The 14,392-nt window shown below is 35.8% G+C and overlaps 1 protein-coding gene across 4 annotated transcripts in view; it reads right to left on the bottom strand.

The window, feature by feature from the left end:
- The window catches only part of LOC127426035 (voltage-gated potassium channel subunit beta-2), a 181,352-nt gene that overhangs the window by 49,394 nt on the left and 117,566 nt on the right, over window positions 1-14,392 (bottom strand). Inside the window, exon 1 of one of the 4 annotated variants that reach the window (XM_051672497.1) lies at window positions 13,987-14,195. The exons of the other annotated variants lie outside the window; for them this stretch is intronic. Within the exon in view, the coding sequence (XP_051528457.1) occupies window positions 13,987-14,195 (209 nt within the window). Of the gene's footprint in view, window positions 1-13,986; window positions 14,196-14,392 lie in introns of those variants that run through there. 4 annotated transcript variants of the gene reach the window in all.

Below are 14,392 nucleotides of genomic sequence, written 5' to 3'. Positions count from 1 at the left end.
GCTCAAAATGATTGAGGTGAAAGTGGTCATGGAAAGCTCAAGGAACCATGAACCTTCTCATTTAAAAAACCTTCAGTGAGGGATGTGTTAAATTACACGCACACACTTCTTTCATTCAGTGCTGTGATGGCTGCCTCGTGTGGACTTGTCCTCTGAAATTTGTGTTTATGTAAGAGCAATTCAGACTGTGAGCATGCCTCCTACACCCTGTTCTAAAAGCAGTATCTCTGCCTGAAAAGTGCTTTAGCTCTCGTAAAGGAGAAGTTCAATCTCAAAACCACATCTAACCAACAGCACCCATTTATCCACAACCTCCATACACACAATCTGAATTAGAGCTCAACTATTACCAAGGCTTATCAGTATTAAAATCTGGAAACTCACATCACATAGCCTTAGATTTAAATCCGTCCCGTATGATTGCGAAGAAGACACAAAATGTTATAAATACTATTGAATGCTATAGAATTGGTGAATGCTGTGAATGCTATTACTTTTGGAAGTGATCAGTCTTAAGATTTTCACCTGGCAGACGATACAATGGGTGAAATAATCCCATAGACTTGCAATGAAGGAGGGACCCGAGCCTTATCAAGGGACTAGAATATCATAGAGACTTGGGGGTGGGATCTTTTGACTTGGGCCAGTAAGCAACTACCCAGAATACCCTAAGAAAAAAAGGCCGGATTAAGGTCTACACAGGCCCCTAAACTTGGAAGTTTCCAGAAATGTTTATAATAGAATATATGTTCATTGTGGGGATGCACTGATGTATTGGCTGCCGATGTTTGTAGGCCAATTATTAACCAAATTAAAACCATTGGCATTTCAGTAATAACCATGAAAACGCAGATATGAAAAACCAATGGTTCATTTACAATTCATTAGTAAACCTTTTTTTTTTTTCATATCAATCATCTATCAGTTATCATATTGTCATTTTTTTTTATAATTTTTTTCTTGTACGTATCTTTCACTGTGGCTCTCTTTAACATTTTGGCCTGTCATGTGTTCATTAACAGGTCCATTGTTCGATGGAAATTATTTATTGTTGGAACTTTTGTACCTCTTTGTAATTTTTTAAGCATTTCTAAGTAAAGCAGTGATCTGAAGACAAAATTATCCTCTCTGCCCATATTTGGATGACTTCCACCTTTGGTTGCAGCAATCTGAATCCTAATACGATTGGTTTAGCATTCCATGATGCTGGACAACGTACTAAATAATTTAAAATGATGTCATCTGATCCAGAAAAATATCGGTATCGTTATAAATTTAATATAGGTGCATCCTTAGTTCACTGCATTAATTTCAGCATGGAATTATTTTGCTTTGTCTTCAATATCAATTACTAATGGTTCTTTGTTATTTTTTATGCACTCCTTACACAATAAAGCACATTTCTTTTGACATCACAAATGATGTTGCTGTTTGTCATTTCCAAGCTAAAGCTGTAGAGACAGATGTCAGGTCCTTAAGACCACAATGTGATGTGAAACAACAGAAGTGTTATTGCGAGAGTTTTGCTGCGAGCGAGTTAAACAAATTTTATTATTCCACATTCAATCAAATTTTATGTAACTCTCTGTGTTCTTAAAATAAAATGCTCCTTATACACCTCAACACACTTGTGGATCTTGTTTTCACATAGTTTTCACCAAATGTGAAGAAAAGAGAGAGCAAATCCTACCAAATGCACACATTTCAGGACCACTGGAAATTATCAGCAACCGATCAAACAAGATAAATAAAATAACAGTTGGCAAACATTAATTGCACCTAAATCAATTAATACAATTGTATTAACATAATATTGTGCGTGTCCGTGGGTGCTGCTGCCTCAATTCAGTCAATGCCGCTGTTGCTCATCAAATCTGAAAGCAAGTTCTACAGACCTGACATGGTTGTTGGCTAGTTGATGGGGAAGTTGACGACGTATGCGATGGCTAATCAATTTCTGATATGATACTACTGCTAGGTGCAAGAGCAGCCATTAGCTCTGGTTGGTTGTCTTCCCCAGGCCAACGGCTGGATAGTTCAGCAGCCGTGAAAGATTTGAAGGCCCTTGTTGGGCCTCATGTGTTCAGATAGAAGACAAAGGCAGGCCTAACAGTCATAAAAACATAACTCAAGCCCCCACCTTCTAAGTCGTAAATTTTACTGATAAAAATCGCGCCAAAATCAAACAAAGGGAGTGCAAAACAGACTACAGATCCATGAAGCCTTGCCCTCTAAAGGATCGAGCTCTCAACTCCTATTGGATGAGGCACACCACAGAACGTCCCTCAAACATGACATCATCAGGACTTCAAATAATTCTGAAATGCTTCCAGAGTTGCTTCCAGCGACTTAGTTCACCGAATACGGACGTAGCTTTTTGCTGCTCTCCGGTGCAACCTCGTGGCTTAAGGAAGTAATGTCCGACTTGAAACTGTAGCCATACAATCTCCATCTCGCTGGACGAGTTGAGATTACTCTGTGTTCAACCGAACACTCTAACGGATCCGAAGGAGACCGCCGAGCAATTCGCATCTTCATCCGTTGGCCTACAGAAGTGAAGAGATTAAAGATTTCTCTTCCATCTTCAATCAAGTCGACATTTCTGAGTTCTCCGCCAGCCCGCCAAGAATCAACAGCTGTACCGCCCGCCGACAGCGCGAGGAAACGGCCTCCCATCATCACACGAGCCTCAAGGAACCGGGTCAAAGTTAAAGGACGGAGGAAAACACATTCTACCTGTGTCCTCATGCGATTCAAGTAAGAGGTTACGTCTGGGCAGAGATAGAATATTATAGCGTGTTATTCTTGTGTTTCAAGGTTTTTGCTTGTATAGTTTACGGACCGCCATGTCTGCTCATTATTAATACTCAGGGTATTAATTATCACAAATTTGTTTTGCTGTATTGTGGTCCAACCAAATTGGACTGTTGTGCATTTTCACCATTGTGGGTGAGACAGAAACTGAGTTCATCCATTAAAGAGTCAAATAACGCAGGACTTTTACGAGCCCCGCTCGTAAAACCGCGTCTCTGAGTGATGAACACGGCTGCTTTATCTCCAGCTATCGCGAAATCAGCTTTCGGGCTGTCACTAAATAATCTCTCTCTCTCTCTCTCTCACTAACCACACTGACACACACACACACACACACACACACACCTTATGTGTTATAGGATTATTTTATTTCCATATCTAATCATATCACTGTTTAGTTTGTAAGTCAGAAGTTTATTGACTGCATTGTATTAATTATTAATTGATATTACTGCATAAATAAACTTTGTTTATATTACAAAGAGAAGTGTTTTGGTTTGTTTTGCATACGCCTGTGTCATGCTGAAGGGATGTCAGTGCTCGGATTCAAACCTTCATTCATTGTTTTTTTTCCCCGAAAATCGATATTCTTCGGATGTCGATTTTCCTAAGAAAACAATCTAATATTGAGACTGTTTTAATATTCGGTTATTAGTCCCTTATTCCAGGGTGGTGCCCCGTCAATGTTAATCCTTATTAATATTCTATTGATTTTTGATAATTGATAATTATCCTTGATTGAATTTGAATGATCAATAAGCTAGTGTTAATTTTAATTAATGTTTCATCGAAGTTTACAATTAATGATTATCTTTGATAACTGTTGATTTAAAGGATTAAAAAAAAGCTAACATTGATTCTCATCAATGTTCTATTGATTTTAATAATTAATAATTATCTTTGATAATTATTAATTATTGCTAATAACCAAACTTGCTCCTAAACGTAGCACACTACATTTACTGGAGTCCCATATGAGGTTTTAATGAGTTAGATCCAATTAATTAATTTAAATATTGATTAATAACTACAGAAATAATTATTAATTATTTCTGATAGTAAAACTGATCTAAACAACCAGTAAAGCCCTACACCCTCATGATCACCGTGTGCCCCTAAGCTAAAGCATACGTTAGCCTGTGCATTAATTCTCCCTGCTCATAAATGCACATCAATGTGCTAAAAACACTTTAAACACCTTAAAACTGCATAGCAACACCTTGGCAGTACATATAAATACAGAATGGACATTGTGCACACACTTGACCACACAGTCTCTGAATGGGAGTATTATTTGTCAAAAGTAAACTAAACTAAGGCCAGAAACAATCTTTACGCAAATATGCGTACGAAGATACAACCGCTTGGCCAACGCATTGCCAACATGTGGTCAACATGCATTTTTCTGTTACTGTGCCGGTAACAAACCTCAGTATTCTAGGGGGTGATAGAGTTGCCTTCAAAAGTCTCTGCCATTAAACTGGATGTGTTATTATTTAGGTAAACTGCTATAAATATATTGACTTTATATTGCCTTTAAATATACTGAGCAATATTATCTTCAAACTGTTGCTCTGCCATGACAGTAGTTGGCTTGAAAGAGAAAACTCAACAAAGAAGCGGACAGTTCAAACTAACGTCCACTGTAGCGCCCCTTGTGGCAACACCGAGACTGCAGCGCAAACTTGCGTTGTTAGGAATTATAGCCTGACACATTTCGGAATGTAACAATGCACAAAATCGAGCATGCGTAATTAGAAGCATCTGCATTCATGTATTTGCGTCAAGTATGTTTCGGCCTTAAAGGTACAAGTAAACTAAAGGGCTCCAACAATTTCTGGACAAACTCACACAGTCCACACCAACAACAAGATACAAATTAGTAAGGAAATTAATGAAAGTGTCTATTTCTGGCCAAGCCGAGCCAGGATTATTAAATCTATTCCTAGAAAAAGAAAACAACAATCGACAATCGCATTCTGCCGCCAGTGAGAATGTAGAAATTCTTAAAAAACAAACATGCAAGCCTTAATTAAAAGCTATCAGCACCGCACAGAGAAGAGAACATGCAGCCATCCACTGTCAGTTCTCCATCCAGAAGAGAGAAAAAAACATTCGTTATCAGAGTGAGGGATTACACAAGCATACTCCTCAAGCCTTAAATAGAAATGTACATGTGAGACGTTTATTGTGGCATTGTGCCAGCTTTGTAAAAGCAAAGGCTGGTGTTTGCTCCAAACAAACATTCATCAAGCATTATTTCATGTAGGAGTGAGTCTGTGTTGAAGGTGGTATCAGTTATAGTGAGATCCAGGAGTGCAATAAACACACATACCCTTTAACGCTTACTGTATTGTATTATCTCTATCAACACTTGGATTCCACACAAGATTCCAATTAAGGTGCAATTTCTATCCCAGATACAAAGTTATCCAACACATTTCTGAATACTGGAAACACTTAATGGGATAAAACTTTAGCAAAACATCAGAGTACTGATGTTTCCAGGCAAAAAGCTTGGTTCTATTAAAATCTTGTTTATTTTTTAAAACATTATTTAACAGAATATATAGTATGTTAAATTGTGCAAGCCAAAAAAAAAAAATCATCAATATTAATAACATATTAATGACACTTATCTTTGAAATCAATACACAACCTGCACACAGTCCATTTGAATCAATTTTAATTACACTAATGCTAACATTTTTCTATAAATCTGGTATTTTTACAATCTATTAAAGCATGGTCTGCAAAATGATAACTTATAGTGAGCATGGCCTGATACTGAATGACTTAAAATGACAAATCAAGTGAAAATATAATAAAGTTCCAGAATTTATGTAGCGACCATTTGTCTTTTGTTGACAGGGCAAATGGAGCCAGAGTGATTGAACTGCAAACGTGAAGCTTAAATTGGGCTTTCAGAACAGCCAACAGTATCAGGCTTCAAATCTCTGCTTTTAAATTATACACTGAGACAAATGACCATGGAGCCTCTACATCTTTTCATAAGAATGCTGATGTACAGGGGAAATGGTGTTTCAGATTCAGATGCATTGTGAAATACTCGAATAACAAAACAGACACTGACCGTCTCTACATAATCAGAGTTGAATATCATGTTTTGTAGAGGAAGAAACATCATGTGTGTTAGTATGCATCAAAATTAACCCTACTTTCTTAATACACAGGTCTTATTGTGCAAAATAAATCAGTGCACTTTAATCAAAATGTAATAACTTGCTCCACCTCTGAAATGACATTCTTTTTCGATTGAAATCACCAAGGCCGCTTCAGTTTCAACCAGTGGGTGCTGGCGGAGTTTCAGAAGGGGAGAATTCCTCCACAAATAACTGCAAATTCTGGAACGGCCACTTTTTCTAACCAGTGTTAATCTCGAAACTACTGACAGAAATGTTAACTTACGAAGATATTTTTTAATTCAACAATGATTAACAGGAGATAAAAAAAGATGCATCATAACGATAATGAAACAATTTTAAGGAAAACATACAATTGATTAAAATATGGTGAGAAAAACAATAATTAGCTATATCCACAAAATGAACATAATATTACAGCTTACATTATTTTTTGCACAGGCAATTAGCGAAAGAACTTAAACTAATTAATGCACAAGTCATAGTCAGTGTTGTGAATATGCCATTTCCGTAACAAAATGTGCTACATTGAAGTTTCTTAAGCATGAAGAATTCACAACACAGCAACTTCAAAAGTGGCTAATACTTTAGTATATTAATTATGTGTGTATTATTATTTCAGGAGCTCAGGAATTTAGGAGAGTTTTCTCATGAAGTTTATTTTTATTTATTTATTTTTTAAATATGTTTTATGTTTGTTTACATTTTTATACATTGTTCAAAATGTTTGAATATTTTGTTAAAGTTTTTGTCTGTTACAGTTTGACAAGTTTTTATCATTTTGCATATTAATGTCAACTAAAATAAAACTGTATTTCATTGTAGTCAGAGTAAAATTTAGTGAAGTTAATGACATGATGAAATATAGGCTTACTGCCATTTTTAAGCCATGTTGTTCATAACAGTTGTCAGTTGAGGGCGCTATTTTGCTGCTGTTGTTTTAAACAACCGTTTCTGCACGATGACGCTCTCAGTAAAGCTCATTTGGTATATTTAGAGTGTTTTGGAAAGAAGAGTGGGCGTGGCTAATTCAATGTCTCAGTCTCGTGGAAGTAAAACGGCTGAAATCACTTATAGCACCCTTAAATGTGTGATTTACACCAAAATCAAAAGAAACATAAGAAATTATATATTTGCATATATTATATAAATTATAATTAAGCCTATTTTTAGGACCATTGAGATTTATTTTCATGACAGTTACACACATTTCACCCCTTATTTTATTTTCCGCAGCATGAAAAAAAACAAACATTTTGTAATCGTAAAGTATTTGTACATCATCATAGTATTCTCTCAACACAGCCTTTTATTTTTGCAGATTTTAATGACAAAAGATCACAGTACAATGGCATATGTTTTACTGTAACTGAGTAAAAAAAGGACTGTTACAGCCAGAGTTGGGGAGTAACGGAATACATGTAACAGGATTACGTATTTAAAATACAAAATATAAGTAACTGTATTCCACTACAGTTACAATTTAAATCATTGGTAATTAGAATACAGTTACATTCAAAAAGTATTTTGATTACTGAAGTAAGGGATTACTTTGCATTTTATTGTCATTTGTTTCATTTAATATTTAGTCCTTTCAGATGGAAAACATTTATACATATAAATGATGCGATCCACAGTGCATTTGAACAGCGGTGAAACACTTTCTTATGATGTGTTACATTCATACGAGCAGACAGAGAAGTAAGTTTGGAGCAGCAGAAAAATAAATAAATCTTGTGTAAATTGTCATGTGAACATTTAGCTTTATGCTAAGCTAAAATGCTATTTCTAGCCATTTTACATTCACCTTGTACCAGGCACGATCATATTTTCTTTTATAAATAAAATCCATGTTAGATCATAATTTTTTTCTCTAGTAAGATAGTAAGGGTGTGTATTTTGTCTTACTGTACTGGCAGAATTTTTTATAGTCAAAACAAGTGAAAAAAATCTACCAGAGCTGAAGTAGTAATCCGAAGTATTTAGATTTCATTACTGACCTTGAGTAATCTAACAGAATACATTGCAAATTACATTTTACAAGTATTCTGTAATCTGTAGTGGAATACATTTTAAAAGTAATCCTCCTAACTAGGGCTCGGTGATGAAACGATATCTATATTTATCAGAAAACGTTTTTTCCCCGATATCAATGATAAACTTTGGAGTAATTTTCAATATTTAGCCTATGTTCTGCATCTAGATGATCAGATCAGGTACATCTTGCTAAAAACACAAGCAGTTCAACAAAGTTATACACACAACTTGCTAAATCAGTCTTGCTGTCATGGAAACCGGTAATGAGGCTTGGTAGCCGCTAGCTAGCTAGCCAACTAATATGATATCACTGTGTACCGAACAAGACAGCAATGACAATGCAATACAGATATCGACTGAACACAACAGCAACTTCAACTTCAACACCATTGCTGTTTATTTATGTATTGTTTAGTAAAAAGTTTTTCTTCTTGTGATGTTTGGCCATCCAGCTTACGGTGCATTACCGCCACCTACTGAGCAGGATTGTGGAGCGTCACGAGAAAGTCTTTCAGTGGATTCAAACGTCAACTGAAGGTCACCCAACTTATGTAGGATTAAATCCTAAACTGAGTATACTTTAAAGGTAGCTTACCCTCTGAAGTTTACATTCATTCTTGAGGTCTTACAAACATGTGCAATGAATTTCCTCCCCATTAATGGTATGAAATGTATATCATGATCAATATAGATATCAAACGATATGAAAAAAAAAAAAAAAACATTGTGATAATATTTTTGGCCAAATTGCCCAGCCCTACTCTCAACCCTGGTTACAATAATGAGAAGCATAACTGAAAATAGTGGGAAAAGTAAATGTAAAATCTCCGGACATGTTAGGGTGATGAGAATTGGGAGGTAAAATGTGCTCAGGTGTCCTAAAAAAATAATGTGACATTGAAATTTGTTTTTGTATTGATCAGGGTTTAAATATGTCCTGTACATTTTCTGGACAGTTTTTCATCAAAAGGCCAAAACTATGACTATTATAAATAAAAAAAACTGTGTAAAAATGAACACTCTTTCCAACCAATCAATTTCAAATGAATAAAATCAAGCCCCACCCTATATGTTTTTTTTTTTTTTTTTATATTCTTGTCACTTAATAAATTGTCACATTACAGAATTAAATTGAGTTGCAAATGTATTTGGTAGAACAGAGGACAAAACATCTAAATAAAGAGGTTTAAGATTGCTGCCCATTGTGCTGCACGTTCCCTAGAGCTGGCATAATAGGATCTCCTTAACAAAATCATAAGCCGTTTTACCAAAATTATTAATGAATTCCTCACTGGAGCCATTTAACTGTCCGCACAGATAAATTGAAGCATCTCACGGAAAAAAAGATAAGAAAAGTCAGTGATGTCAAGCTTTAAACTACAATACGGCAGCATTCCCAATTCTATACCTGCCAATACAATGCCTTTTTCTAATCGACTGTGGGGAAAGACCATAGTAATTCTGCATAAGCTTGGCTGGTGAAGGACGCTGGTTAATTGAAAGCCCCCCTCCATCCCTCTCTCTTGACAATGGCCTTGTCTGCTTTAATTCATCTGGCCAAAATAAAATTTTGACTGAAACTCACTAAAGAAAATTACACTAGGTGAGACTAATGCACCAGTGTGCCAGTGTGAATCCTGGAAAACAGGACTGGAAGATTTTTTATCCCTTAGAGAATCCGGAGTAAATGGTAATCATACTGAAAAACACACTCAGTAATTCACCGTGCCCAGGAATTTGGCCCAACATCCTTTTCTTGTAGTTCAGGAGCTTGTTTTGTGCTACATTTCTGCACATTAAAACTAGAGATGTTCAAAACTAAGTACTTTTAAAAACAGTTTGCTGCTTTAACGACTGGTTTGGGGTTCACCTGACCCCGATCAGATACGTTTCTTAGGAAGCATTTACGTAAGACATGTTTTGCCATTCGAAAACAGCTGGACGGTGAGTAACGAAATGAAGAGTAATGAGCGTTTTTAAAAGTCGGTTATAATTTTCTAATTTTAATTCTTAAAAATGTAGCTCTCATGCAGCACACTCCAAAATCAATGCAAGAATGCAACGACCGTTTGAATTCTAAAGCTCAAGGCTATAGCGGCAGTGCTTTAAAGGGGATTAAAGATCTACCATTTTTGAGAGGTCTCAAAGAGACGTTCATATAACAAAGAGATAAAAATTGAAATCTGTCCGTTTTAATAAAAATAAAATCCTGTGACATGAAATTGCTTAAAGTTGAAATAACATCCATATAGACCTCACTAATTGACTAGTGAGTTCTTGGACGACTAGATAATTAGACGACCATCGTGACCCATCCCTAAATAAAAGTGGCTAGTCATGCAACTTCCTGTGATTAAATCTCTGATCAGAGTCTTGAACCTTGAGTGCAATGGCCCACTTCTACTACCAACAGCTCTAGGGACTTAGCGTGGCACATCACCGAAACTCACACTGACAAGAGAGCAGTGCGTCCTGTGCGCGTTCTTCCTCTGGGCGAATGGGCACTGTTCCCAAACACACACAAACAGGAACTCAAAGACACTGCCCACAGACCCTATACATATATAAATGTACTTTCCGTGTGAGCATATGAATAAAAGAGCTCAGTGACAGTGTGGCACAGGCTTTCGTAGCCTTTGGGCTCGACGCACCCTCTCCGGACATCATTGGAGAAGATCTACTCAAAGCGATGTTCTAGTTTGTCCACACAGACACACATCCCATCAGATGTTGACCCTGCATTCAATATGGAGGGCTTTGGAGCCAGAAGGATATTTGAATATTGGCACAGAGGGCTCAGATCACTCGATGACCTACATCTCAAGATGGCAGAAGTTGCTGGTACTCAAATCCTGCTTGCCTCACAGAATTTTGAACAATATAAAGAAGCTCCACAAAAGAAGTTCCTTTTCACCTAAGGATGAAGCATTGGAACAGTTAAGAAACGTTAATGCTTGAATACAATGAATGCATAAATGAAAGAAATTAACTAGGTCTTGCTAACTTGTCGACAAGCTCTCTCGCACCTGCACAAGGATATTAAGCTTGACATAAATTGGAGCCTGACAACAAAACCACTTTGCTGCAATCCTGATTTCAAATGGGGAGAAAAGATCGCACATCACCATTAAGAGCTGTTATTAGGATTTATTTGCAAATATGACAGCTGAAAGCTATCTGCCAATGTTTTTAGCCAGCCATTATGTAAATAAACAAATACTTGCGAGTTTGTTTCTAATGAATGCAGAAAATGTGACGTTTAATTTGAATTCGCTTGAATTTAACAGAACACAGAATAATGCTCTTAATGGAAATTTAAAAGTGGCATCAAATATATGATATACTATTATTAGTGCTGTCAGAATTATTAACGTATGCGATTAATTAAAAAAGTTAAACGTGTTAATTTGTCTTAATCGCGATTAACGCATTTACCGTTAATACAACATAATCACTGGTGTGGAGGGTGGAACCTTTATAACGTGTCCGTCCGGAGTCATTACACTGACGCACATAACAATGCCAGAGCCCTTCTACCAAGATGAGCCAACAAGCTTAGCATAAAATAGCATAATCCGGTGGTCCCACACTCATTCTATGGGCGGTACTGTCATAACTCGCAAGTTGACCGTTACGCTCTCTCCTATGATAGAGCAGCAGAGGTTGTTATCTCAGTAAATAAAAGAATCATATTGTGGAGAGTTTAAGAGATTTAATTCCCATTGCAATACATGCACCCTATGTGGGGACTAGTTCTTTCAATTAGTCAAACTTTCACTTAGTCTTTGGGAAACGTTTAATGCTACTTGAATTAGTGCTATTTTAGTGCATTTCTATCTTTATATTGTGGAAGGCTTTGTTTGGAAAATGTTAATAAAGCATCATATTGCTACATATTGTTTTCTTTTCTTTTCTAAGATGGAAATAAATCCATTTTGACAAGAAAATAAGTATATTTAGTGTCAAATTTCAGCACTTTTAAAATCTGCGATTAATCGCAATTAACTACAAACAATTATGCGATTAATCATGATAAAACATTTTAATCGACTGACAGCACTAACTATTATACATAATGAAAACACTAACACAATATGGAGAGCCAAATTACTCGTTTAAATATTTACATAATAAATACATAATGCAATCATTTCAAAAACTACAAAATCAATAAACAAAATAATTATTACAGGAATATTCCGTGTTCAATAAAAGTTAAGTTCAATCGACAGTATTTGTGGCATAATGTTGAAAAAAATTAAAAAATAAAAAAATTGACTCGTCCCTCCTTTTCTTTAAAAAAAACAAAAAAAACAAAACAATTGAGGTTACAGTGAGGCACTTACAATGAAAGTGAATGGGGCCAGTTCTTGGAGGATTTAAAAGGCAGAAATGTGAAGCTTATAATTTTATAAGAGCACTTACAATAAAGATCAAATAATACATGAGTTTTAACAGAAAAATTAAAGTTGTTTTTATTTTTACAGTTATTTTAGGGTTTGCTGACATTACATCATTGTACAATTAGATATAACTTTACACAGAAAAGGTTAGTAAGTGATTATCACATTAAAATCATGTTACATGCATATTGTTGACATCTTGTGGCTATACCTTGGTAAAAGTCAGTATTTTAACGTTTACAGATTGGCCCCATTAACTTCCATTGCAAGTGCCTTACTGGAACCCAGATTTTGGCTTTAAAAAAAAAAAAAAAAAAAAAAAAAAAGAAGAAGGGGCAAGTCAAAAATAAATGTTTGTGGTAATCAATATTATGCCACACATGCCGTCGATTGAGCTTAACGTCTATTGAACCCAGAATATTCCTTTAAATCACTAAATTAATCAATAAATTTCCCTTGTTTTAGCACTAGTTTTTTGTCCATTTTCATTTTAGTCTTTAGAACAGCTAAAATGGTCCCAATGAAAATTATCTTTGGAAAAGTGATGCCTACCGTCTAATCGTAACCCGTAACCCTGAAAATGAAAAGGTACGAAGCTCATGCTTAAATGTAAAATCAACCTAAAGAAAATGCTACAATAAAAATGGACGCAAACTACTGTAGAGTTAAAATGAAGTACAGGGGACATTTATTGATTCATTTAGAAATGTAATGATTAATATATATATATATATATATATATATATATATATATATATATATACACACACACACACACACACACACACACACACACACACACACACACACACACACACACACACACACACAGTTGTGCTCAAAAGTTTGCATACCCTGGCAGAAATTGTGACATTTTGGCATTGATTTTGATAATATGACTGATCATGCATCTTTTATTTAAGGATAGTGATCATATGAAGCCATTTGTTATCACACAGTTGTGAATATTTCCCTATATTTTTATTTATTTATCTTGTTTAAATAAAAACAATTTAACCAAATTTAAGCATTCGGTACTTTATGCAAAATGAGTACAAGCTAGGTCTACACGATTAAGATAATTGTTGATTACTTCCATTGATTATGTAATTGAGATTAATTTCGATTGATAGAATGAAAATGTAGGTATTAAAATACTTATTTTGTTGGGGCATCTGTATGCCATAAACTTTATGTAGGCTACACATCCAAAACATGTTGAGATATGTGTTGCTGAACTACTTTATAGCTATTTTAGACATTAGCACATGAAAACATTAGTCTAATAAGCATGTTAACAACATTGTTATTCAAATTTATACACAGACGTGAAACAGACTTTCTGGTTAAAATGCTTAAATGCTAGAAAAAAAAAAAAAAAAAAAAAAAAAAAAATGATGCAACAGAAATAGACCTAAATGGAATTCTGTAACTGACACTTTCCATGATTAGTTATTGCAAAAATATTATGCAACCCTAGCACACGCAAAATGACATTTGGCTGTAACTTGGTCTTCTATGAACACTGTAGGATTTATAGCCACAAAATATAGTGCTTCTTTTCCTACCTATATTTCATGCCAGTTCTCATGCTCTGGTCACTTGAAGAGGGCACACTCTGGATGGACAGCTGCCCAAGGCTCCGGGCCACCATGGCCACGGCTTTGAACTTGCTCCGGGTGCCTGTGTTCGGGCTGTTGGCGTTTTGCCGATTGAGCCTGTCATCTGTGCTGCGGCTCATGGATCGGTGGTCCGTGCACACAAATGACACCTGCATCCTGTCTCTGGGGATGCACGGTTGTCACAAAGAAGAAGATTCAACTAAAGAGTACAAAAGTCAGCCAAAATGAAGGCAAAAGGAAAAGCTGTGAAAGGCAGATCCTCTGGAGAGCTGGTTAGAAGCACATCCTGAAAAGTCCCCGTGCGAAGTGCTCACCTTGACTCCCGTTTGGTTTAGTTGGAGACCTCAGTAAG

Source organism: Myxocyprinus asiaticus, chromosome 35 (genome assembly GCF_019703515.2).
Source record: "Myxocyprinus asiaticus isolate MX2 ecotype Aquarium Trade chromosome 35, UBuf_Myxa_2, whole genome shotgun sequence".
Classification (NCBI taxonomy): Eukaryota; Metazoa; Chordata; class Actinopteri; order Cypriniformes; family Catostomidae; genus Myxocyprinus; species Myxocyprinus asiaticus.
The sequence above is the reverse complement of the archived record's forward strand: the minus strand, read 5'-3'. Positions and strand labels throughout refer to the sequence as shown.